General features: G+C 42.6%; 2 protein-coding genes across 15 annotated transcripts in view; one reads left to right on the forward strand and one right to left on the reverse strand.

The window, feature by feature from the left end:
* ODR4 (odr-4 GPCR localization factor homolog) overlaps window positions 1-23,068 on the reverse strand; it is a 185,735-nt gene extending 162,667 nt beyond the window's left edge. For 2 of the 7 annotated variants that reach the window (XM_085601671.1, XM_085601667.1), the window contains exon 1: window positions 612-634. The gene's annotated coding sequence lies outside the window, so the exon portion shown is untranslated. Of the gene's footprint in view, window positions 1-611; window positions 635-9,390; window positions 9,484-10,764; window positions 10,870-22,964 lie in introns of those variants that run through there. The other 5 variants (XM_085601665.1, XM_085601668.1, XM_085601670.1 and 2 more) reach the window with 5 other exon arrangements.
* A 903-nt stretch (window positions 23,069-23,971) lies between these two features.
* Window positions 23,972-27,977, forward strand: part of TPR (translocated promoter region, nuclear basket protein) — a 645,150-nt gene continuing 641,144 nt past the window's right edge. For all 8 annotated transcript variants that reach the window (XM_085601673.1, XM_085601674.1, XM_085601677.1 and 5 more), the window contains exon 1: window positions 23,972-24,151. In XM_085601673.1, the coding sequence (XP_085457799.1) occupies window positions 24,001-24,151 (151 nt within the window). In that variant the 5' untranslated portion in view covers window positions 23,972-24,000. The remainder of the gene's footprint in view (window positions 24,152-27,977) is intronic.

The following is a 27,977-nucleotide window of genomic DNA, read 5'->3' on the forward strand; positions in this document are numbered from 1 at the left end:
GAGCTTTGCACCCACAGCCGAGTGGCCTGCTAGCCAGCAGTCACTAACCAGAGGCTCCCTATCCCCCATTGGATAATATTGGGCCTCAGCACTCTGCACCCGGCTGCCCTAGTGCCGCTGAGGGTGTAACAAGAGTGCATCCTTGACCCTGGGGGAACCCTTGTTCTAACCCCAGAAGCTCAATTTCAAAGTCCGATTACTTACCTGTTAACCGTTAACTTAATTTCTCTACATAGGAATCCATTGACTGTTTTTCTCTGAAAAATGTTCAAAGTGTGGAGTTGATTTGTATGTCAAAGTGTGGAGTTGATTTGTATGGAAACCTGAAAAGTAATGTTTGTGCAAAACTGATTTTACTTACCTTTTCTCTAGGAAATGTCCCAGTGTGATATCTAGGCATATCACACTGAGTAGAAAAAGTGATCTAAAAAGTAATCTCAAAAGTAACATAAAGTAACCTACCTGTAATTTTCATTGCAAAGTCGATACAAAGTATATGTACAGCATTTCACAGTATTGCATTACCAGTAATACAAACTGTAACCATTTCAAAGTACATTTACAATTGCATTTCAAACTGTATAATTACTGCAAAGTATTTATCAACTAACCTGTGCCAGGCCTGCTTGGTTCTATAAAATAAAATAAATAAAAGAATATTTTTATACAAAAACAATTGGTCTAAAGTTCAGTCTTTAAGTGTGTGAATTCATTTGCTGACTTAGTGTGTACACCAAATGCTTAACACTGTCCTCTGATACTGCCTTACTGCTCGACCACACTACCACAAATGGAGAGTAAGGTTCTATGTAATTTTTCCTCTGCCTACCTTTGGGGTTCCACTGTACTCTGTGCACACTATACCTCACTTTGGTATAGTATATACAGAGCCAGCTTCCTACACTGTGTGCCCTAAATATCAAAACCTTATGCCCCAGAACACTTTTTAATATTATGTCTAGCGTGGGGAGCCAACCCACAGCACATATTGGTATCAGGCCTTACCCCTCCAACCCAGGAGTCCCCACAGTCTTTCTGCCCCCCACCTCCTCCTGGGAGGAAGATGGGGTGATTACCGGCCATAGGTACACCTATAGGCAGAAAGCACTACAAGACACCTGGGATGACTTATTTTTATTATGTATGAGGTGGATAGACAACTTGTATTGGTAACAAGCCACACCCTGGCTGAAATTAATTTAAGCAAGCCATCCAACACTTTTGTTTTTCCTCAGGGAGATAGATATGCCCAGACAAGGATCCCATGCTCACTGCGCTGTAGGACTAAAGCTGCACTCTACTGATGAGGGTCAAATATGCTGAAACCTCTCCGGGGTTGCTAGTATTACTGCTAAGATGGGCCTGGCAGTTCAGAATAAACTGTTCCTACTAGAGCAGGCCTGGGGCTAATTCCTGTCTGAGATGGCATGGAGGGCAAAACATTGATGGTCTGGGTTGTAGAACAGAGTAATTACAAATGACTGAGAGCATCAACAGATATTTTGCCCTACCAGGTGAGGGGACAATTTGGGGTTTTATCCCTATATAGCTGTACAGGTGGTTAGAGAGACTATTAGGGATCAGGGAATTGTTTTTATTTGGGGCAGTCCTCTGGATAATGCCAATTACTCCCCTCGCTACCCACGGTCATGAAACATTTATGACTTTGGGGATATAGAGTGGGTAAGTGAGACCCATATGTCCCCCCTTTAGAGATGCTACTATGTTTTGGATATACTGAAGCCTATTTAAGATAAAGGTCGGAGACCCCAAAAACAGAGTGTTAAGGTAGTCCAACCTACTCAAGATGGAAGTCCGAACAACAGTCTGGCGGATGTGAGGCGCGAGAATAGGAAGGATCCTACTTACATAGCAGCTTCATCAACAGAAAGCATGTAGTGGAGAGCTTGATAACATGAGTTGAAACAGAGAGCTTATGTGCTAGGTGGAAACATAGATTGCAAATCAAGGTGGACAGGGGGCAGGCCTGAATTCAGGAGGCCCGAGATCAGAGGGAAGTGATGTGGGAGCACTATTGCAGGTGATTATGAGGCTCTCTGTTTTGTTCAACTTAGGTGAGTTAATGCTTATCCAATCTCCCACATCACACAGGTTTGAACATTTTAAAAGATCTCTGTGCCTAAGGAGGGTAGGATGTGCATATCATCAGCATAGTTCATAAACTTTAATCCAACGGAGCAGATGCGTTGAGCAAGAGGACAGACATACAAATTTAAGAAAGGGGGGTCAGGAATAAACCCTGATGAACCCAGAATAGTAATGGGCCAAACAGACAGCTTGAGATTTGCTAAGGAGATAATCACTTAAATTAAGCAAACGCTGGGCCTTGAATGCCTGCTGCACAAAGATGATCTAACAACTGAAAGCGAGAGACAGTGTCGCATATGGAGGATCTGATAGAATCAAGGCTGATGAAGAGTCCTGGTCTGCCAGCATTCCGAGATCATTACGCACAACACTAGGGCAGTCTCGGTACTATGAGAAGGTTGAAATCCAGATTAAGAGGAGTTCCAGGAAATGATTAGATTATAAGGAAAGCAGAGAGCTGTTTGTTAACAGATTTCTCTAGAAGTAGAGGAATCATCTGTGGTTAAAAAACAAAAGTGCTGGTCGACTTCAGTCCCAAATATTGCATCTACCCACATCCCGAATATTGATATAACTTCAAAGCTAAATTTTTTATGTTTCCATGGTTCGTTCCTGGTACTTTCTTGTACTGAGTGATAGATCTATCCACACAAGTGGTGTACAGGGGCACTAGGTGGTAGCATTTTTGTTGTTCAGTGCAGTTTTTGGAATATTCCCTCACAGAAACAAGGGAATTCTTTGATGTGACATTTACACTAAATTCTGGGTAAGAAAAGTAGTGAAAGCCATGCAACTCACTCTACCCTGGACTTTTCATGCGTCTCTAGTTTTTAGAAATGTCTGGGGTTGGTAGGTTTGGCAGGAACATCTTGGCCCCAAATACTTCAGGCAACCTTCCAACAAAAGTCTTAGTTATCCAAACATCATTTTCTCTCTTCACAGCGTCCCATTTTTGGGCCTTTCCTAGCCCCTTGCAATGGACTCACACACACAATGAGGGTACCCTTTTTATTGGAAGAAGTGTGTGAACACAGAATGGTTGGACAATTTTTATCTTACACTGAATTTCTCCATATTATCGGCTTTTAGTTGTAAGTGAGCACAAAAAATACAATTAAAAATTGCCCTCAAAATAATCATACAATTTGGGTATTCTTAAAGTTAGAGTTGTGCAAATTCAGAATGTTGTCTAGTTTTCAGAAATGTTTAGCCTTCTTGGATAATACCTCTTTTGAACTGGGGTGGCGATGTGAGCTAAACAATGATGATGGATTCAACCCAGATCTGTGACTGTGGGTGAGTGTCTGAAAATTTTCAGCGTTCCATCCATCATCTCCTTGTGTTTGCTTTGTTTGCCCTAAGTTGGTGGGTATGCCCAGACCTGGGTCCCCTGCTCACTTTGCCACTGGATTCAAGCTAACCTGGCTGATGAGGGTTATTACCCCGAAACCAGTCCCGCGATGCATGTCTCCGGTCCAGGGAAGACCTGGCTTGGCAGTTCGGGCTTGCCTGTTCCCATAAGGAACAGGGTCAAGACTGGTTTGCATATGGCTGGGTCTGAACTGGGGTGGTGAAGTGAGCTAAAGAACAATGATGGATTCAACCCAGCTCTGTGATTGGGCCTGAGTGTCTGAAAAGATTCAGCGCTCCGTCCATCATCTCCTTGTGTTTGCATTCTAATGAGTTACGAGTAAAAAATCTTCATTTCAAAAACGTAGGAAGAATTTGTCACATTGATTAGTCTCCCACCTTTAATGACTAAATGAAATCAGAATGTCTAAATGGGCAAGGTATGGACAACAGAATATGCTAGAGCCTTGTTAATTAAATACAAAGCCCTTACAACAATTCTTTAGTAACATTAAAAGTCCACATTCCTTGATTCTGAGACTGTTGATTTGTTTCGACCTCTAACACTAAGAGTTCTCCTCAGGACTTGGAATGATATCGATTCATGTAGAGAACCCAAGGCAAAGACTTTTTCCTTTTTTTTTCAAATTGTTGACACTTAGTGTAGCCAACGCTTTTTACTGATAACTTCGTATTCTTGGCATCTCGCCATGTGCCGCCGTCATGTGCAGGGCTTCTACAGTGTCTGTAGAGTTCCGTCGCCGGCGGTCCTAAGTTACTTGCTTAACAGTTTGGTGAATCACCACATGAAGTCATTTGTTGATGTCCGTATGGCTTGCTACTAACTTAAACTGGACACTGGAGTGATAGCCCCAAACCCTTGGTGTCTCAAACCTGATCATGTGGGTTAAGTGGTGTCTGATAGTGTTGTGGCATGGAAAGGGCACTATCTCAGTCATGCGGCACTAGAAATCTTATTATTCCTCTCTTACTTAACAGTAACAGATGACCTTATGTGGCAGTGTCATCAGGGACTTCATATTCTAGGCAATGTATTCTTCTACACAACACTGAAATTTAGAACTTTACTTAAATTATTTTAAATCATACAAATCAGGGTCACAACCCCCACAATCCACAGATGTATTAAATTAATCTTCAGAACCAAAACATGGTATCATTGGTGACAAGAACTCATACACTTACTATCTCTATCTAGACAGAGAAGTACAAGCAATAGTCACCATATGCCCTCCCCTTGCAAATGAATCCCACTATTTTATTGCTTCCCACCCATGGTTTATCATGTCGGGAAAATTGAAACATTTTGCTGTAGTAAACCAACCAAAGCGCTGACATCTTTTAGATGTCAGAAATATATTCCCGAGAGAGTTTGGATTTGTATAAGACAACAACAAATAAATACTGGTTTTGGACAAAAAGATTTAAAGCACAAGGAAGGCAGGTGAATTTGATTGTACCAGACAAACGATATCTACCTCAATATCCATATCAGTGTTCCCAAACTGTGGGTCACGGAATGATTTTTTGGTGAGTCGTGAAAGTTGAAGCAATAAATATGGATGCCTTTACATTCTACATTTATCTTGTTACATTTGCTGGATATTAAAAGAGAGGTCAAATGTCAGGCTATGTATTCTGACAAACTGCTGCTTATTTTTTTAATAATGTGTCGATTGGTGTTTACAAACTTCTTCAACTCTGCAGTCAAAGAAAGAAAAGTAAAGTGAATTATGTGTGTCTTGCTGGGTATAGGGAGTGTGAAAGGAAAGGGTGTAGCGAATCACTTTTGTAACAATTTTTTTTTTCAATACTTGAAAACAACTGTACACGTTCAGCAATTAGTAAAGCAAAACAAAAAAATACATGAAGCACTTTTTTTGTAATTCTGAAGTGTGATTGAAACAAAGATTTCAATAGCATCAAAACAAATCAAGATAATTTACTCGGGGATGCACAAATGATAAATATTAATGGAAACGTGATTTCCACACATTGCAATTTGTGTGCAATATAGTTTTCTCATTAAAACTGTTTATCTGTGCAAATTCAGTTTCCATTTCAATGGTAAATGTGCTGTCTCCAAATAACAGTACGCTATCACACAATACTTTAGTTACATTAAAAATTCGCAGCCCTCATGTCCAATAAAGCTAGGTGGATTGCGAAAGTTTGACATTGTACAAAGTGGGTCGTGTCTAAAGAGTTTGGGAAGCACTGATCTATATAGTTATATACAAAGATTTTTTCTGTTTACAAACCACTGTCCTCCAAGTCCCAGATGGCTCTAAGTCACTGTGGCACCACTTTTCCTGTTCTAAGCTTATATTTACAGATTATTGTGCTCAAGTGGCTCAGATGAACTGAAGCATGTCAAAACCCGACGTCACAGAATGGCCTGATTTATTAAATGAAAGCACAGAACTTGAAACTAGATCTACAGGTAACAAAGTCATTATATGGTTACCATATTTGTGCCTCCAAACTCTACTGCTGCACAACCCTGGCAAGTGCCACGATGCTGTGGGCTAAACTAATGCAGTTAGTGCCTGTCCTCACATCATCAAATTCAGTGTTGCGCATAATTAATAGCCCCTAGCCTCTCTGCTTTGGCATTCATTGCGCGAGGCGCTTGAAGTCTCTGAAGGAGTTGCTGAATGTCAGTGCTGAATGTGAGCCGGTGGTTTCCGGTGTTCAGCACCGGCATTGTATCATCAACACAAACGCTATTCATGAGCACCAGTTAAGGACACCTTTATTTATGGTAGGCGTGGGGAGATTAAGTGCTTTGCCCAGAATCACAGGATGTTGAAGCCGACGAGGAGGCTGGAACCTGGTTCACCAGCTTCTTAGTTCTGGCCATTACGCCACACCCTCTCCCCACTTTCATGGTTAGTAGTTGGCTTTGTTTTAGGCGGCGCTAACAGGAGATGCAGGAGGGCTGGTGGAAGCTGCCTCCTGACGAAAGCCCGTCACTTTCTTTTACATTTTTTTATTTTTACATAAATTAACCACTGCTGGGTGCTCGAGGCAGTGACAACCCATGGTCAATGAGAGATGCCCTAGTAGCCACTGATGGATACAGCAATTCATTCACAGTCTGCCCTGGGCCTACCATGACATCTGTCCCACTGTCCCGCGCTGACTGACTGTGCGCAGGAAGTCATGGCTATTCTCTTGACTGCGTGATGCCCAGACAGGCGGGTGTCCTACAGTATAGGGATCATCACAGTAATCATGTCTGTGCCCAGGTGGCTGTGAGTAGTAGCAGTCAAGCAGCTTTCTAAGGCACGCAGCCACCAATGACACTTGACACATCTCCATGACTGACACTGCCAAACCTGACCAGAACCAGCCATGGTAACCCAAGCCCTCCCTGCTCCGTCTACTGGGCTGAGTCCAGCAGAACTCTCTGAGCTGAGAAACAGAAACACTGCAGGAGCAGAGTCTTAGCGCCTAGTACGCATGCCAGACCCTATCAGACTACGCTGCATGGTAGCAGTAAATAACCAGTGTTCTCTGAGCTGAGAAAATGCAGCACTGCAGGGACAGAGTGGAATCCTGTGTCGTGTTTCAACCTTTGGATTCCAAAAAGGAATGAAATGTGAGGGGCAGTTTGAAGTGGACAATGGATAGAGCAGGTGGCATTGAGTGCTCTCTTTACTTTTGAAAGAATGGTATTAAAATAAATAAACTGTTTACTTGGAAAACTTCATCCTGTCTTGCTGTTGCCTGCTTCTAACTGCCCTCTAATTCCATAACTGTTTGGAATCCAAAGATGGAACACAACACAGGATGCCACACACAACCCTTTTCCAGCAAACAATGGAACATTCCATTGCACCAATACAGACCTAAATAAATACAGAACCCATGCAAAATCTCCACAGTACAGTAAATTGTGCTATACATTCCTAAAATAATGCTAAAACACAAAACAATAAAGGATAAATTGAAAACATTCCCAACATGTCATAACAGAAATGCACAGGTGTTTTCTAACTTCTTTGACTCCTCCTTAAAGAAATCTCATTGGAGTCAACTTTTAATCTGGAATCATGGTTGCTATCAAATACATCACCTCAATCTGGAACACGATCTGCACCACCACCATCAATAAAGGAAGGAATTCAATCACCCATTCTTGGAGAAGGACTCACGAGAAAAAATACTGCATTCATATCTCCACTATCACATAAAACAGAAGACTATTCCTTATGGCCAAAAACTGATACTTGATTGAGATTCCACACGGAACCACCTTCCACACGTAATGGTACATTTAAAAGTTCAATAACTTTGAGTGATTTCGACCTGTTAAAACAATTTTCCTTAGGTCCCGCTGATAGAATGACTCGCATCTACCTTCCCACACAAATCTTACTTACGAAACACCCTTCCTATTCTTATCCAATGTCAAAGCCATTTCTTGCTTATGCTTGCTAGCTCTCTCACGCACTTCTTGAAAGATGGCATCATGATTTTCCTCTACAACCCTGTCCCACTTAATTCTTAAGCCACAATGGGGCCAAACGTGCTGGGTTTTCAGCCTCTTAACAATTTGAATTGAGAAAACCCTTTAAAATAATTTGGAATAGAATAGTAAGAAAGTAAAGTGGCCATTAATCCTTTCTGTCACTTTAAACCCTGCCTAACTGCCAGATGCACAACTCTTTCCTTATCCAATTGAAATGTACCACTTGGCCAGTGGATTCTGGATGACACACTCCTTTTTTCTGCATTCCACTACATTTCCCCAAATAAGTTCTGAACTTATCATTGGTGCATTGTGGACCATTGCAGGAACCACAAATTCCAGGGTTCCCTCCCTTCAAAATAGATCTTCAAAGAAACAAATTAATACTTCAGAATTCTTTCCGCAAACCTCATCTCCGGACATTTGGAGAAATAATTCACGAGAACAATGGAGCAAGGCCATCTTTTAGTTGGTGCACAGATAGGAACCAAAATGTCCAAATCTAACTTCCTTCAAGGACCTTCTGTTACCACCATCAGAAAAGAAGGTGTGATACACGACACAGTAGAGTTATCGTTTTCTCTGCAAAGTTCACAACCTCTTACAAATGTATATTCTCATCTAATCCCAGCCACCAAAAATATTCACAAATGTGCTGTTATGTAGTAGGCATGCCTAAATGCCAGTCATAGCTGTGAAATATAATAGCAAGCCTCAGACAATATTGAGGAACAACTTTATCCCCCCTCATCAGCAAACCATCAACCCAAGCTAGTTCACCTTTAATCTTTGCAAACGATTTAACTAAACAGCTTTATTTGCTCTCATCTGCCCAACCCATCTGTAAGTACTTTTGAACTTCACTAAAACTCGATTGTCTGATGATCTTCTGATCCACTTTTCCGCTGAGCACAAACTAATCATTTAAATCAACTACCAGACCCTTTAAAAACCACCTCTCTCTCCTGTTCGCTCTCTAATATGGGTTATATTGGCAAAGGCAGCTGTAACATCCAATCGGCATGCTTTTGCCAGCAACATATTCAGCGTCAAACTGAAAGTTCTGTAATCTAGCGGCACCTGGCCATCATCACTCTCCCTTCTCCTGGAGTGAATATATTAACCAGTGGCTTGTGGTCATTCCTTAAAGTACATTTTATTCCTCACAAAAACACAAGGTATTACTCAGCTGCCCACATACAAGCTAACAACTCTTTTTCAATCACTGAAAAAAAAGTCTTAGTCTCTTAATGCCTTTGAATCAAACAACCACAGATGGAACTTATTCTCATCAGTTTATTGCAAAATTGCACCAAAACCACAACTACTACCATCAATTGACACAATACACCTCTTACCTATAACAAATGGTTTCAAACAAGGCACATTCACTACAGCAATTTTAAGCAACTTAGAAGCACTCTTTTGCTCACCTTCTTACACAAAGATTTTTCTTCAGCAAGATCGAAGAGGTTCAACGTTCATGGCATAATCTTCAATTACTTGTGTGTGGAATTCAATAAGATCTACAAATGACATGAGATGTTCTTTATTTGTTGGTTCAGACACCCTCGGAATAGGCTACTCATGGTTATTTTTAGGTCTAATACTCTCACTGGTGATGGATTGACCAATATATCCAAACTCAGAAGCTTTAAAATGTCATTTGTTGAATTTGAGAGTTGAAAGCATGAAGAAGCACCCTGGGCCGTAAATTATGTTGCTGAATATCCTTCCCAAAGACAAGGCTATTGTCTTAGAATGCAGTGACTCAATTTAGACCCTCCAAACTAACTCATAAATTTACAGAAATATGGTGGCTGCACTCACAAGGCCAAAAGGCATATGTTTAAACTCATACATCTCTTTTGGTGTTACAAATGCAGTAAGGTGTCAAGAATTATCTTCTAATACCGCCTAGTTACAAGCATTAGCAAGATCTAAAGTTGTATATGCAGCAGCACTGCCCACGGTCACAATCATTTCGTGCATATTCGGTAAAGGATACCTATCAATCCATATAACATTGTTAAGACTATGTAAGCCTACTATAAACGAAGTTCCTCTGTACCCTTAAGTAAAAGAACCACAGGACCCACCCCGGTTGAAGATTCAATTGGTCCTACAACACCCTTCCTGCACAGATCATGAAAGGTTTCTTTCAACTTTCTCCTAACAGGCAATGGCACCCTACAAACTTTATGTCTTACAGGCAAAGCCCCTTCTTTCAATTTGATGTGAAGTTCAATCCCCTTCTTTTGACCTACGGTATCTGAAAAAACTTCCTTGAAGTCTTTTGTTAGGCTCAAAATGTAAGTAGCAGTCTCAACATGATCATTATAACATACTTCATTACTGCTAGGATCTACAACATAAACTGGTGAATCAGCTCTTGACTCAACCTAATCCAAAACTCTTCCTGGTGTGGTCATGTCAGAATGATGGTCACCATCATCTGTACTTGGGCACCATCAAGTGAAATCAGGCAATTTGGAAGACCCTTGCATCTCCTTTGCGCCCCACACCCAACACAAAATTAGGATCCAACTTAAATTCTGCATCAATTTCATAATATACAGATCTGATTCTAAAACCCATACACATGAGTTCAAAATGCCCCTTTTTCCTACACTTATTACAAAATTTGTTGCTGGACAGTTATTAGAATTTCCAACATGCATATTACTGCAAAGTCTGTAGCATACAATATTAAGATTACCTTTGCCTTTTTAAACATACTTTTCCTGTTTCTTATTCTTGTTGGTAACATTAAGTACTATACGTGTACTCCTAGGATCCTGTTTTACCTTCCAAAGGGGAGGTGCTTGCCTGCCAGTATCAGTCAGCCACGCGGTAGCAAGAAATAACAAGTGTTCTCTCCGATTATCACTGCATCAAATACTGACCAAATCTAAATGAATATATAAGATGAGAGTGTCACGCAGAGATGGCTCACAGGGCATGCAAGCAACCTATATAAATATGAGAGAGTGTGACTTGCACAGCACAATTAGATTCGGCTTTTAGTGTGTTTGTGCAAAATATATATTGATTTATAATTAAGCCTGGGAGGAGTTCGCAGAGTAAAAGTGCAAAATAAACTCTGCCGCGCTACACGGAGCTCCGCAAGTGGCAGAGTGCATTAGATAAATGCCATTCATGGTGATTTCCAGTGCCAGATGCTTGTCCACACTGTGCAATCATCGCAAACAGCACCATGCATAGCGCAAGCGGACGCTGCTTTCTTTCTGACGCTCGCGTAGATTTTTACTCGAGCAGCAGCTTTCTCAACGTGACCACTCGCAATGAGAAATCTGACCGCCCGCATTGAGAAATGTTGCCGGGAGGTTGATTTTCCACGCTCGTACTCGCCAACTTGATGTTGACGATCGCGAACGAGGAAAAACCTCGCCGGGAGGTGGATTTTCCTGCTGCGCTCGCAAGCTTGGCGTTAACGAACGCGAGTGAGGAAAAGAGCTCGCGAGCTACGTGTAAAGCGAAGTACGGAATACTCTACAAACTCCGCGAGCAGGGCGGAGTTCCCCGCTCAGTCTTATTTATAATTATATCAGTCTTGACTAGACATAAGTCAAGCTTGTGGGACCTGTCTAGTGTGGAGTGAGGAAGGAAACATGAGCAAGAGAGGCTTGCTGGAGTACAGTACAGTTTTTGAATGGCCCCCAGCAACAATGCCCATGTGATGCACAAAGTGCTGTTTAGTGATGCATTTGCAACACTGGTCAGACAAAATACAGTGTGGCTTTTTTTTATAACTCCTTGGGGCAGGGGACAACCAGCATTAAAGTGACTAGGCATGGCTTTAAAGGAATCTTCTATGGCAACGTAAAGCATTACAAATCAACAGAATGGGAATAGATGTGCATTTGTGTGGAAGAAAAGCACTGTAGAATAATATTGATGTAGGCTAAAATGTCAGAAGACAGCAGCCGTGGCCGATCCATCGGGGCTGAGGTGCCACGCCTCCTCACCTTTTTGCCCCTTAGAACAGTGTCTGTCAGTCAGAGTAAAGGTGGGCCTGACGGACGCAGTTCATTTTCAGGTCAGGCAGCTAGGAGCTAGACATGTGCTCAATGTGCAGGCTCCTGGCTGCCTGAATTGAACTTTGCTGGGCTGAGGAAGTCACACCTCTTGTTGTAGTGGGTTTCTCAGCTCAGCAAAGGACCACAAGGCCCTCTCCCTAGTGACGAGGGGAAGTGCTACTGATTGCCTCGCAACTGGGCTCTTCAAATTTAAGCTATGAAGCGCCCACGGGCAAGTGTCAAACAGTGACGCTTCATCACAGAGTGGGGTGGGGTCAGCAGTCTCACCGAACCCATCCGACTCTTTGATGACGTTCAGACTGCTGCCTTCCCTCACTGGCTGACCTTAGGTCAGCCAATGAGGGAAGGCTGCAGTCCCAAGCCTCCTGGGACCTCCAAGGCAGAGCTGCAGGTATGTGTGATTTTCTCTTAAGTTAATGTTTGGTGCATGCGTGAGTGTATAAATGAATATTTGGTCATGATTGTTATAAATGGATATATGTGTGTGCGTGTATGAAAGCACGGCTGTTAAGTGTATATGTGCGTGTGTGTCCCGCCCGGCCCCCTCCTAAAATTACCAGCCGCCACTGGGAGACAGTTTCACTGTCAAGCCAGACCTACAAATCTATGTAGATTAATGATTGCCCTACTCCCATCTGTGTTGATGCCAGTGAAAAACAACATTAATGATCTAGTTATCTAGGACACTTTAATAGCACACCAATGCCATGTGTGTGCCCAGGAAAGCTCAAGCTCAGGCAGTAGGATGAATAAACAAAATGTTCATACCTGTGTGGAGTGCAAGCACTTTTTGTGGAAGCATGCAACTTCTGCCTAATCAAAACATGTATTCCCCTGGCTCCCAATATGTGGGCGGACCCAAAGCCCCTCCTTAGTGATGCTCACATAATTGTCTGGCGACAGCTGCGCTGTCAAGACAAACCATAAAAACTGGGAAATTCCCCAAACAAAGCTAGGACTACAATTGTACATTGATGGTTAGGCACAGAATCAGTATTCACTAAAATATAAAATGCAGACAGTGAGGAACTAATGGCAATTAGATGCAACTTTCACAAACTGTGTCATCTGTGTTAACTACATTTTTTACTGTCATGGGTTGCTAAATAATGCTGCATTGGAATTCATGAAAACTCGCCTCCTTCTAAGTTCAGATGACCCTCTCTGACAACGCGGACTTGCTTTAATGTACTCCAGTTTGCCTTGCCAGATGGTGAAAAACGTAGGCCCGACCCAGCAAATCCAGGACGTCTGCATGGTCACTCTAGGTATAGTAAAGTAAAATTAGTTGACTGCCTCATGCAGCAGAATTACAGGGTGCAGTTTGGTGAAGTAACCTCCAACATTGCTCAAGTGAAGTCAGGCACGCAATGCCTACTGGGTAGAAAGGGATTCAGTCTCCATGCCCCCCCCCTACCCCCGTCATGTCCCATACCTAGGCTACAGGCCTGCAGCAATGCGGGTGTCTGACCCAGGGAAAGCCTAGGCGAAGTAGGGCTGAAGAAGCTGGAGAAGAGGGCATCAGAACAAACATTCTCTTTTCTCCAACAGACACCTTCAGCTTATCTTGCTTCTCCAGTGTCCTAGGGGTCACAGATGAATCACAACATCCAAGACAAAAACCTCACAGTGAGGGTTCTAACTGCGCAAGGCAGAATGCTTTACTGATCACCATTGTTTTAAAGAGAGACAATACTTGCCCATTAACGCTGGCATGAGAAACTGTGTCAGCACTTCAAAGGTACTCTCTTCCATCTTCCTGTGCTTTCAAGCCAACTAGACAGAAATCACAAATTGTCTTGATTTGTATTTGCATTTATTTAGTGTCTACTACCCATGTGATTGGTAATAAGCGCTAAATAAATGCTAAAAAAAGAGATTTTTTAATTGGAGTGACCAGGCTTTTCTGTCAATATCATCTTTCATGGGAGGGTTGGAGTGGGGGGCAAATGTATCAGGGTGCTTTACATGCGCACCAGATTACATTCCCAATCATATTTTTTTTTCTTAGGCATAGGGAGATTAAATGATTTGCCCACGATCACAGGATGTTGACCTGACGCTGGGATTCAAACTTTGGTCCCCAGTTCCAAAGTCGGCAGCTCAGTCTGCTAGGCCACATCTCGTCGGTTGGTATTAGTGTCAGTGGCTGCTAGTCATATATGAAAGTGGTGGGGGGGGGGGTATTATCGACCAAGAGTTCAACCCATTTTTTTCAAAATGTGACTCACTCCCTCTCACATTTAGGTCCAGATGAACAAATATTTTGTGCTTGGTTTGCGTCACTGGATCCTTCATTAATGCATGTACGCTAATCGTGAATGTATGAGTTCCAATCATAGTTCCCTCAAATCGTGGTCGCCTCAGTGGACAAAAGCTCTGCACACCCCCTTATACTCCTACCTATACCTTCCTTCTTCCTACAAGAGAGAATCAGGCACCTGTTCAGGTGAAGGAATATGAGCTCCACATCGGCTGAGGGTGCAGGTGTTGTGCACCGGTGGGAGCAACTGGAGCCCACTGAAAGGAGTGAAGCAGTTATGGACATGGACACACTTCTCACATGCATGGGTCTACTCACAGGTCTCCTGGCTTTCTCAATCTAATCCTACAGAGGTATCCTATGCTGCCGATGCTCACCAAAACAAGAATAAATGTAATGTTTCCATGGCTTCAGCTCCTTCACTACTTCCCATGATGAATTTCTGTTCCAGCATGCACACATTTAAATCTGTGCGTCTTCATCCAACCTTCTTTCAGTTGGAGAGAAAAAAGTTTGACTTAGGCGTAAGTGTGAATTTTTATAAGAAAATTAACCTATACCTAATAAAATGAGAACTGGCTGTATAGGTGTAATGTACGATATTGCCTCACTCCTCTCACAGCAGTGCATAGCCATTTTAAGTTTATTGAGAAGTCATTAAATCTTCAAATAAAGAAGCATGATTTCATGTTTTGGTGCTTGTATTGCATGAAAAGCAGTGATATAGAAGCCTCGAAATATCATAAACATATTACTAGACCTGTAGGTCTAGTAACTTACAGCAAACATATTTATTATTTGCACATCACCAAGTAAAGTGTTCTGATTTGTTTCCATCCTAATAAAATATTTTTTTCATCACTCAGAATTACAAAACAAGGGCTTTTATAACTACTGAGATTTATTTTGAAATGTTTGTACACTTCACTTTATAGCTATTTAAATGTGCGTAATAATAAAAAATGACACCATACAGCCTTTCCTTTCACACTTTTTTTTTAAAAAAAGCTTGTGAGACAGTTGACTTTACAAAACACAGTCAGAGAAAGAAAAGTAATTGTAGATGTAAAGTGAGTTTTGATCTCTGTCTGAACACAGAATGAATGTGACAAGATAAAAACAAGATTTAAAGGCCTCTTTAATGCTCCTTCACTTTGTGAGTGAACAGAACACCTGTTGTTAGCTCGTGAGGAAGGGTGAGTAGGTCCTAAATATAGCGCGTCCTGATAAAATCGGACTCACCACAGTGAGCGGGCGAGTGGATTTATCGAGGCCTGATTATAGGATCCATGTAGTACAAGATGGGAAATATGGAAAATATTTCCGTTACGTGTGAAATACACATTTTGTCATCATAATGGTAGTCCCCAAACCACTGTGTAGAGGTTTTACATTGTTCAGGCTACTGAGAATATGCAGCTTGGAGGACCAAGGTTATCGAAAAGATTCTGCAAATATTGCACATTATTTGACACACTGTCTGGTGGTATTATTTTCAGCAGTTTCAGCTAGAATCAACAATGTTGGTGAAATCGGGAAATTATGTGGCAAATTCAGTAAATCCATAATTTATTTTGCTGTAAACTCTGCAGCCACACATTCACATAAATCCACTGATATCATCATTGCCTATTGTTTTATCAAGAATCTATTTGTGACAGGTAAACAAAACCTCAACATTTTAATTCCAGTCAATGCCCATTTGTAGCTGCACTATGAAAAAATACAGTTTGTACTATAAAAAAACATTTAATGCGTACCTTGCCATTGCCATCTCGGGCTTCTGGTGACATTTACAAACCACAAGGCCAAAAATATAACGAGAACCCAGACCAGATTACACAGTTACACATTATATATCCTCTGTATGTACTTGACTTTGAACCACTGTGTAGATGCAAAAAGATAAAACTCAACCTTAAAGAAGAAACAACTATTTTAGGTGCTACCCATGTATAACACATACAAATTCAGTCGACTTACTAGACAGCATGAGGAATACGGCCTAATGGCTAGGTTAAAACATCAACAGAAAATGAGCGTTCAGAAAGAGTGGTGCAATCAAATGTTTGAAGATTTTTTTGAACATTCTAATACATCAACTAAGGAAGGAGGTGTGGTTTAGTTGCTAAGCTGTCGATCTGAAGACTTTGGTTTGCATCCAGCTTGGCACTAACTGAAAATTCTGCAGTTGTGGGAAATCACTTTATCACTGTGGGCATGTTTCTCAAAGGTAAACTTACACTCTTTTGTAAGGTTACAATTGTTTGCTATTCACAATTTTGTGTCCTCTTTCTTTGCTGCTTCGCAGACAGATAAGTACCTTGTAATCTTTATGGTTGATGCTTACTGTTAATTACTTGTTAATACATGTGCCGCACTACTACAGCGCCGTGTGCCTGTCTTTTATGATCTTCGCTGACTGCAATTGCGGCACTGTGAGGCGGATTGCGACGCTTCCACTCATTGCTGTGTTGTCTGCTTGAGCGTACAGCAGCACGACAGGGCAATACCTGTGACCTCCCACATCTTTCTTATTTGTGGCAGCGTGTAGACCGGCAGTCTCCAATGCTGGTATAAGCCTCAGTGGAGCGGGTTCGGGGAGTGGACTACGCTTGTCTAGGACGAGCGTAGTCCTATGTCTATTGCCTGCATCAGCACCACAGCATGCATGTGAAAAATCACACCAGAGGCTCAGAGGAGTTTTCGGAGCACTTGCAGTAGTTCTGTATATCGCATGTCCCTCTTAGTTAGCATGGTGCTTACGCCCTGCCTGCTAAAAACAGCACAGTGTTGTATAAATAAATGCAGGTTTGGCCTAGAGTGTTTTTTCAGGCAGCTCCCTCCACACCTGATCGGAGGATGAGTATATTCGCCTGCCAGGGGCTACACTCCCCCTTTTCTCACTTTATCTTTCTGTTAAACTACTATATCACATCAAGAGAATGGCACAATGGGAGGCTGATGTGGAGTATTACTAGGGTGATGCTGTTAACCAGTTGGAGAAGGATTTGGTAGATGCACTTGATAGCAGTGTGCAGCAATCAGACAATAAGGCCCTCGTCCGGGCACTTGGTCCCATTACCTCACACTTACATGATTATGCACATCAGCAGGGCTGGCAACCCTTGATCCCTCTAGCAGGAAACAAGATTGTCCCTCTTCGAAAAAAGACAAGACCAAAGCAAAGGCCCAGCAAGATGTACATGCAGATACATGTGAGAACTGTGCTGTGAGAGAATCACCAAACATGATAATTGTGCTCCCCATCAGGGAGAGCCCTCTCACTCATCCAGCTCCTCCTACGCCGATACCCAGGGAGTCAGATACATCACTGTATTCTGATGACAGCGATTAAGGAGATAAACCTGGTCCCAGTAAGAAGAAACGTTCTTCCTCCAAGACCCCTCGGGTACTTACCTTTGACCCCACAGAAATCATTCATCCAGGGCCTCGCCAGTAGGTTGAGTAATATGTCCAGTCGCACCGCCGCGAGAACTTCGATAAAGACGTCCGTGCTCGCCTTTGAACAGAATGTCCTCATCCAGATATGGTGGGTAAAGTAGCAGATACAACAGAAGTAGACCCTGCCATGCAAAGGACCCTAAGAATGGCCTTGAGCGGGAGTGGCTTAATTGCTAGGATGAGTTCCTGGACATATCTGGCCCCTTGACAAAGATACTCGAGCTGGCATACCAAGCAAAAGATTCCAACTCCCCAATGGATCCTAATGTCCTAGTAGGCTGGGCGCAGAGAGCCTTTTGCCAGCTAGGACACACCAATTGTGCTATCTCCACAGAACATCGGAGATCTATCCTCATGTGGATAGACCCCAAGCTTAACAATTTGGCCACCTCGGAAGCCGGTTCAGTGGCCAAAGGTCTGTTATTCAGAGGCCCGTGTGTTAAAGAGCTAGCCCGATTTTGCTCCCCTTTCTCCACTCTTGATAAGGCCCAATGTCACTCTAAAAAGTGTTCAGGAGAAACCTTTTTGGCAGGGATGGGTGTTATGAAGCGTGTACGTTAGGCCGGGGCTCCTTTCAAGGCTCTCAACAAGGGTACTATTCCAGGGGTAGAGGTGGCTGGTATGGAGAACAAACAGGACCCAACTTCTATCTCACATACTCCAGAGATGGCCGCCCCCGCTTCCGCCGTGGCAACCGACGAGGACAACAAGGAGCGACCCAAGACGCAGGATATTCTGGTGAGAGGAGACCTTGGGGGAGAGGAGAGTGGGCTTGTTCCCAGACCACTAGAGGCAGATTACCCTGGACCCATGGGTCTCAGAGACCATTATAGGCTTCAAACTAGAATTTTACGACACACTTGTTTATGTGGCCCACAAAACAAAATGTATTTTCCCAAACAAAGCAGTCCTTTATAGACTCAGAAATTCAAACTCTGTTAGAAAAGGGGGCAATTGTCTTTCAGTGCCTCACCCCAAGGAGTTCATAAGCCCAATTTTTCTAGTCGAAAAAAAAGGGGGCAGATACCGATTGGTTCTCAATCTGAAAGATTTCAACATCCGGATATTATACAGACATTTCAAAATGGAGGGCATTCATTTGATAAGGGATATTCTACAGGAAGGCGACTGGATGGTCCAGCTGGACCTGAAGGATGCCTACCTTACTGTCCCCATTTTCCTACCTCACAGGAGATTCTGTAATTCCTGTGATGGGGTCACTGTCTGGAATTCACGTCTCTTCACTTTGGACTCTCATCAGCCCCTTGGTGCTTCACCAAACTGATGACACTGGATGTGAGTCACTGAGAGCTCGAGGAGTCCCTCTGATTGTGTATCATGACAACCTACTTTTGATGGCTCAGTATCCTCAGGACACTCAAGACTGACCTTTCTTGGACTATTCAGCTTCTGCAGAGTTTGGGTTTTTCAGTCAACGAACAGGTGTCAGCATTGTCTCCTGCACAACAGATGGAATTTCTGGAATTCCAAATAGACTCGGTCCAAACACAATTGATTTTCCCTTCCCAGAAGATTCACAACATCAAGAAGGAATTGAGGTCTGCATTGTGCAGACAGACTGTATCCTTGAGGTCGATCGCCAGGATTGTAGGTTTTCTAGCCTCCTCGGCCCAGCTCATTTTTCCAGGTCCCCTCCACTACAGAGCCCTTCAGAGGCTAAAAATCCAACATTTAATGAAGGTCCCCTCTTACATGGAACAGGTTCCCCTTTCAGACAAAGCCAGGACGGAGATAATGTGGTGGTTGGAGCACACAGAGTCCTGGAACGGCAGAGCACTATTTGGCACCTCCCTAGAAGTAGTGATAAGAGTTGGATGCCAGCAGTTGGGGGGTGAGGTGCGGAACACTCTTGATAGGCGGTCGTTGGTCAGAAATGGAGCTGAGTCTCCATATCAATTGCCTGGAACTCCTGGTGGACTTGTTCGCCATCAGAAGTCTTTCTCTCTTAAAGACAGATTGTTGCATATTGCTGAGGATGGTCAACATCTCAGCTGTTTGATACATTATTAAACTGGGGGTGGGGGGGACAAAGTCCTGTCTACTAGTTGAGATTGCCAAGGATTTCTGGCATTTCTGTCTCAGTCATTGCATCTCCATCACAGCGGAATATCTCCCAGGCAAGAGCAACACGATAGCCGATTGGAATTCACATCATTTACGGAATTTCAGTGATTGGAAGCTGAACCCCCTTCGTGTTCCAGCATCTTCACAAATTGTGGTGGCCGTGCAGAGTGGACTTGTTTGTATCTCGGCTAAATTGTCAGCTTGTGATGTTTTTCAGTTGGCAACCAGATCGGGAAGCACAAGCTACGGATGTATTTCTCCTGGTCTGGTCTCAGTTCCGGGGTTACACCTCATCTCTAGTGAGTACTCCTCTGGTTCAACTTCCAACCCGTCTGGATCTACTTATGGACCCAGTGGGATTCCCTCATCCTTAAGTCCTGTCGAATCAACTCAAGTTGATGGCTTGGATGGTTTCAGGGAAAGATTGTATACCCCATGCATTTTTCAACAAGCTGGTTTTCATCAGACAAGCGTGAGCAAGTAGCACCCACAAACGCTATACCTCAGCTTGGAGATGGTGTGCTTGGTGCAACGAACAGGGTGTTGATCCCGTGGGGGCAGAGTGTTGCATGATGATAAATTACCTTTCTGATCTGGCTTCTCCTGGTTTGGCAAACAGGAATGTGAATAATTACAGGTCAGCGATTTGCGCAGGACATCTCCCGGTCGAAGGTAAACCGGTGGGTAGACACCAGTTAGTCTGCAAATTAATGAGGGGCATTCGTATGGCCAATCCTCCAAGACCCAAGTGCTCATCCATTTGAGATGTGAATGTTGTCCTCAGATTCCTGGAACAATGGCCGGCAAACAGATATCTGTCAGGCAAACAGGTTTCGGCTAAGCTCACTATGCAGTTATGTCTGATATCATGTAAGAGGATATCCGATGTTCATGCTCTGGATTTGGCAGGCAGAGTTTTTTTCCCAGAAGGTGTTACATTCACTGTCACTTGTACCAAATCTAATACCAGGTCAGTAACCTGCCCGATTTTTCCAGATAAGACTTAGCGATGTGTTGTTCAATGTTTAAAAGACTATGAGGCTCCTATCAGTGGTGTGAGACAGGAGTCTGGTGGCCAACTGCTCATTGCTTTACAAAAACCTTTTAGACCAGTGTCCTCGGCTACGTTAGTCAGATGGATGAGAAGTTTGCTGGTGATGACATCTCTGTTTTTGGAGCCATGGCATCCAAGTTGTATGCTTTAGGTTCTTGCACAGAGGACATTGTGAGAGTAGTAGACTGGTCTACAGAATCTACATTTCGGAAGTTTTACTATAAGCCAATTGTGGATGTGGCATCTGTGGAGGTAACACAGCTTTGAACAAGCATAACTGGGGCCTCTCGTCCTGACATAGAATGAAAATCTTTCTGGCTTAGGCGTCGAGAATTTTCATTTTTTTAAAGACAAGGAGGCAAGGATTATCCCACCCATAAGATTCATTCATTTTTTATGCTCATTCGTACATCTTAGATGTTTCATAACAATGTACTGATATAAAATTGTAGTGATTTCTTCTCCCATCCTGTAATGTTTGCAGTATTCTGTATTCCCAATTTCCATTTGCAGGCTTTACGTTTGCTCTTTTGCATTTCAGGAAACAACCAGAACAGTTGAGCAACTGATTCCTGTCTGGTTAGCTGAGTTTCCATGAGAGTGTGTTGTGTATGGCTCGTTGCCTTCTTCGCCTCTGGAGGTCCAGTTCAGGGATCTGTCGCTGCCCCTGACTTGTTGTTAGACATCCCTGTTGGATCATGTGGAATCTGTTGAGTCCATGTTTGGATCGATTTGGACTTTGGTGACTATTACTATGTATCCTGTTGGAGTGCTCTGTACTTATAATCTTATGCTTCAAAGCAAGAGGACACAAAATGGTGACATGGGGTTGCTCGCCTATGATTGAGCATGTGATATATGACATACAGGGGTACATAGGTAATGTAGTTTTGACTATTTTAAAGTGACTGGCTGCTGAAATTTGGTAGTACAGAAAAGAGAAGCATACTCCTTGCCTCTGTGTCCTTAACATAATGAAAAATTCTTGACAAGTTAGCTAGAAAAAATATCATTCCTCCCACACACTTCTTATTCCTTGGAAGCAATTTCTCAATATGAAGTTCATGCTCCTTTTAATCAGATAAGGCACTTTTCAAGTAAGCCTTCAGTGCGTTCTATTCTATGCGTCAGACCAGAGGGCACAGCTACCATTGGTGGAGCAGGTGCAGTGGCATGGCACCGGAGCCCAGACCCCTGAGAGGTTAATTGAAATCTGATAATTACTGTATTTACTACCATACCAGCATTCAAGGTGGCCATTCCCCCCGCTTGCACTTGGGCCTATGGCATCCTTGCTACACTACTTCGTCAGACATGCACAGGACTCGTTTGGTACCAACCATCTTGCAGACATCGGATGCTTGCCGGTCTGATGTACACTCTCTGAACTCCAGCAGTGCGCAGTATGTCAAGAAAATGCATTGTGGAAGATGAAAGAGCAGGCTTTAATGCTAATGTGTTAAAACAGGAAAGAGCAGGCATGCACATATGCCTTTTCCATGCATTAGCACATTAAACCCGGACCTTCCAAACGTGTCAGGCCCCCGTGTGCGAAACTGTAGCCCCACCACCACTGCTTAATTACTTGACCACCGCCCCTCAGCACCCCCACCCCGTCCCCCCACCTCACCATCGAAGTTAGGGTCTAGTTGAGCCTCTGTGTGAAGTGCACGTACACTTCTGACATCGTTTCTCGAAGAAGTGACCGGAGTAAAATGTATATTGTGGACGGTCCATTGTAATAAAGTGTCACACATTCGGCTACTGAATGTCAGTCATACATACAATGAAGCTATGGAAATGTCACGATTAAGAAATCTGAATACTTGGCAGTACGTCTGTCTGCATAGATGAACTCCAACGAGGGTCGGAGATCAGTCTCTTAACATTCCAACATCGAAGGAGCAATAAGTGGGATAACATTAACAGCTGTTAAATGAGTCGCTAACCCAGGTGCAAAATATACGACACAAAACCTTAGAAATCGCCCCCACGAGAAAACCTCAATTAAAAGATAGTGCGCTCGTGTATTCAATTAGCACACACAACTTCTCCCACCATCATAAATCCAATACTCACCATTTGCCACCACTCTAAGCATGGCTGAGTTGTCACTACCAACACACCACTAACATAGAAAAGGGCCTGCGTAACATCCATTTCACGCTCTTAAATGCTGAGGCCACGTTGGAATGATAACAGTAATGTCACAGCAATAGAGGCCACGTTACTAACATGGGTACTGTTTGTTTTAGATGGAGATTGCTTCTCGCTAAAGTCATTTCTCTTTTTTCGTACAACAGAGGGACCCTTCTCAATTGATAAATAAACTATACCTCCGACCCAGATTATATTAGCGAAAACTCCCTCAAATGAGTGCATACAAGGTCGCCATCTTTAAATGCAGCTCGGTTAGTGAAACTGTCAGAAAGAATGCATTAACGTCCTTAAACTGCACGTTTTAACTTGCGATTTAATTTTTTATGACCGCTAGCGGTTTTGATGGGGAAGAAGATGTGGTGTAAAGGCAGGAGCTGCCGACTTTGAAAGTGAGGAACCAGGTTCGAATCTCGGCGTCGGCTCACCATCCTGCGATTCTGCGCAAATAACTTACTATTGCCCGTGCATACATAAAAAGAATGAATGCGTCCTTGTGTGTTGTAACTGGTGTTCAATAAAGCGCTCTAATACCTTCGGGTCTAGTTAGCACTATATAAACTGCAAAAAGAATGTGTAACAAACTGTTGAATGACAAATAAACAACGGGAAACTCTGTGTTGCACTATCAGGTCCTCTTTTCAGAACAGTAGCACATTTTGACGTTTGGAAACTCATTTTATTATGAAATTGAGAGCATAATAAACGCACTCCAATGACGAATTCATACATTTATTTGGAATGCCTTCCCTTGCATCCTGCATCTATCATTCTGTCGCCGCAAGGTGACCTGTCAAACTCCATCAAGAGTGTGACAGGCCGGCTTCAGTAGAGCACAGAGCACACTACAATTCCCATGGTACAGCTCGCACCGAAACTTCCCTGACACGCAGCGTACTAGCTTATTTCTGTTCCTCCCGCTCACTTCAGTTTACTTCCTGTCCGGCTTCAAGCAAAAATGGCGGCTGTGCTGCAGCAGGTTCTGGAGCGCGCTGAGCTCGCCAAGTTACCCAAAGGGGTGCAAGGCAAGCTCGAGAGGTTTCTCTCAGACCAGCAGACCGAGATCGAGGCATTGCGCGCACGCCATGAGAAGAGTCGCGTGGACAGCGGTGAGCATGCGAGCGGAGGCGACCCTGTTGTGTCAATTTCACGCGATGTACTCTAGTTACATCTATGCTTCTTTATATGTATGACTGAGAAAAAGTTCATCCGGCAAGAGTTCTCTGCTAACTTTTGCCGAAGCGTTATGTTTTTCCTCCTGTCGGGGGCAAACAGGTTCTTGATTTTATGCACTGCCATTACTAGATGCTGCTTGTGGGTAGCACACCACGTTTGCAGCACAGAGATTTTCATTTACAGATTGTCAAGTGTGTTGTTCGCATTGGCGTATTTGTTTCTCTTTAACTGCCAGGAAACCACCTCGTGTCCGTTTGACATGTAATGACCTATCAAGTAGCAACGATGCTGTTGATCTCTCTTTCTTTTTGGCAATGTAGCGCCCATGTCACGAAATGATAATGCAAAGTCTTCAGGACTAGATGACATAACGGTTGGGCTTGTGTTTTCAGGTCTCTGCCTATAGCTAGTGCTATTTGTGCAATATACATCTGTTATTCAAAGAGGCACGTTTTCAGAAACCTAGGGGCAAATGAATGACAAAACTTTACTCCGGTTTTGGGTGATAAGGTTCCTAATGGAAGCTACTTTTTGTGGTGACGCTGAAGAAAGACGACCCTCCATCTAGTCTCCCTTTCCAAACATACGGGGATGGGTTTGTAGAACATTTCTCAAATTGTTGTTGACTAGACTAGGTAAAATATTACACTCTACCATTGGCTTACTGTAGTTTTAAGTACACACGTGCCTTTGTTTTATGTGCATACTAAAATTGATAGTATGCCTGGTCCTGTGTTTTAATTTTTTTTTTTTTTTTTTAACAGTCGCACAAGATCAGTATGACTTAAATGGGGTTTGAGCCCTAGTCTCTGATGACTGATCTTTGTAGCGGGCACAAATGTTTTAAATGCAGACACGCTTTGCAATGTTCTGCATTCTGTTAATGAAAGGAAGGAAAAGAGAAAGGAATCTAGGAATGACTGGTGAAAAGGAAGGAACAAATGTAAGAGCATAGATTTAAAAAATATATATTTGGAGGGATGAAGAAAGATGAAGGGCCAAATTTAGAAAACTGACACGAGAACAGTAATTTGGCAGGTTTGAATGAGCACGAAGAGAAAGACAAGAAACAAAAGTAGTTTCTGATCACTTGTGAAAATGAAGAAAGAGATAATAGGAAAGTTAGAATGGAAGAATGTAAAAAAAACTGAGAAACGGGAAGAGTGGATTAATGTAATGGGATTGATCAAGAAATTAGCAAAGAGAAGAAGTTAATGTAGTTATCACACAAGTAAGAGAAGGGCTTTCATAAAGGAGACAATAGAAGGAAGTCCAAAGATGGGGAAAAAAAGGAGGATGGAGACAGCTGAAGACGAGTAAGGAGGTGAGAAGACATATGGAATTAAATTACTGATTTGGGAAGGGGAAATAATGGATTGGTGTCCAGGCACCCGCCAACCTCTTACCCAAAATTAGAATTGTAGAGTAATCACTTTATTGATGTCAGTGTGCGAAATATAGGTGCTCTTACAAATGTCTGTCTCAAATGCAACATTTAAAGCAGTCTTAAGACTGGATTTAGCATTTTGCAAGTATTTATTCACTGTTTGTGAGTTAGGGTATTTTCCGTGCAAAAAAACACATTTAAATGAGAAGTTACTACCCTAATTAATTTCTTACAGCACTGCTTGTGAGGGAAGGATCAGGAGTGATCATATACACTTAATACACGAGCAGAACACACAGTAGTATTTTTCGTCAATTTGACCTTTTGTCAGCTGTATAAGTCTGAGCTAATTGGTACATTGCACTTTACGGTAGTCCAAGAGCATCTGGTCCACATTCTAGCGCACTGTGCATGTGTTAAAATGAGGACCTGCTAAAGATAAAGGAAAGGAGGGGAGCAGGCTGTCCAGTGATTGTCCCATGCCTGAACCTGCCTGCTCCTTTGGGGTGGTCCTTAAAATAAATTGACGCCATATTTCATTTGATTGTTCCAAGCCTACTATGTATTGTCACTGGCCCTCTTTCCTACCTAGGGAAAGAATGTTGTAAATTTGAGCAAGGTATGTTTGAAATCTTTGGATAAGCAGTCCTTTGTGAGAGACATTAGGAAACAACTGTTGGGTGATGACACACGATCGAGTGCTTGTTTTGATTTGGTAGCTGTGATGTTGAATACATTTATTCCATCATTAGCAGGGTAATGGAAGTCTGTTCTAGTCATTGTATTTCCCAGGGTCGGAGTCTTGAACACGTGACTGGTTATGCTGTGGTGCTTGCTATTTGTGAATATGCAATAGTGTGTGTATGTCATAGGTCTTTTGACCTATTACTTGATATCACATTTATTCTTTTTAAGTGGCTTTGTTTTTCTAATAATGTTATTCGACTATATTATTTAGATGGACATGGTCAACTTAGTTCACGTTTTTTTCTTTACTCTTTATTTGGAAAGGGCTAAAAAATTAAAGTGAGTTCGTTCTGTTTCTGTTGCCTTTCTTCTCTTTGTAACGGAGGTAATATTGAACTAGGGCACTTAGATGGACATCTTTATAGGAACGGTGATTTATTAGTTACTAGAAAATGTTAATTTCTCCTATGGCTTTAGCAAATTATTAAAGTTAGCACTTCGGTTAATGTTTATGTACATCTTACCAGAGTAAAAGTAAATAAGTAGTTGGTATCTATGTTGAACACACAGTATTAAGTTTGCTTCCATGTTAGACGAGTGTAGAGTGCTGTCATCCAGGTGTAACTCGTGGAAACATACGACAGTACATTAGACAGTTGCGCTTAAGTTGTAAAAAAAAAAAAAAACCCTAAGTGCCAGGACTCTTGTCAGGAGGCCACTGCAGCTTGCAACACACATTGCCCCTGCCATGCTGCCAATGACAGTAACAAAACAACTACTAACCATCACACTCCTACAAGAGTGACAGTTCAGACTGTTCCGGGCCCCATAACTAGAAGAATGGCTTGGGCGGTAGGTAATTGTCATTTTTTATGTATATTGAATTAATTATTAACTGCTGTTGTGGTTATCGCTAAATTAGCCAGACAGCGCCACCATGTGGCAAACTGTTTCAAGCACTAGTGTTGACAATTAAGTGCCGGTGCTGAACACCGTAAACCACAGGCTCAAATTAAGCACTGGAGACAGTTACCTAGTAGGTAGATGTTGAGCATTAGGGACTGAGCAGGTTACCAGTTGAGGCATCTCCCCTAAAAGGAGTTTGCTGCTTCGTGGGATTGAGAAACCAATCTCTAAAATTCATGTCTCCTTCACATAGAACGAAGGGACCTTCAGTCCTCGCTCCTGTATTCACCCATTCCCTATATGTAGGTCTGTTGTCAGATTAAAAATGAAGTTTTTTTTAATCCTATAATTTTATCCGATAGCAAAGAGTGCTCTCTTATATGATGTATTATAAATGGAACCGGCTTGTTTTGCCCACAAAAACTGAGGCTTAAGCTGCTTGTTTTAGGTGGTCTGTTAATAGGCTTAACAACTAGATGCCAGGCACTGGGTAACTGTAGCAGGACCTTGCATTCTTGAGTCAAAAGCCATGCACTTGCCTGTGATTTGTTTTGATACAAGACTGCTCAGGCAGTTTAAAGGATTGGCACTGAGATATGTGTTAATGCTTAGGTCACCGGTTTAAAGCCTGGCAAGGCCGATTTTGTCACAAATCAATCCTCTCTTCCATTCTCCATAACTGGGGCCAATATTACTTGGCCTATTTCACTTACTACTTTGTTAGATTTCGATTTGCAGGAAGTATGAGTCCCTAGGTCTAATTACATTGTCATCTTGTC

Source organism: Triturus cristatus, chromosome 4_2 (genome assembly GCF_964204655.1).
Source record: "Triturus cristatus chromosome 4_2, aTriCri1.1, whole genome shotgun sequence".
In the NCBI taxonomy this organism is placed as follows: Eukaryota; Metazoa; Chordata; class Amphibia; order Caudata; family Salamandridae; genus Triturus; species Triturus cristatus.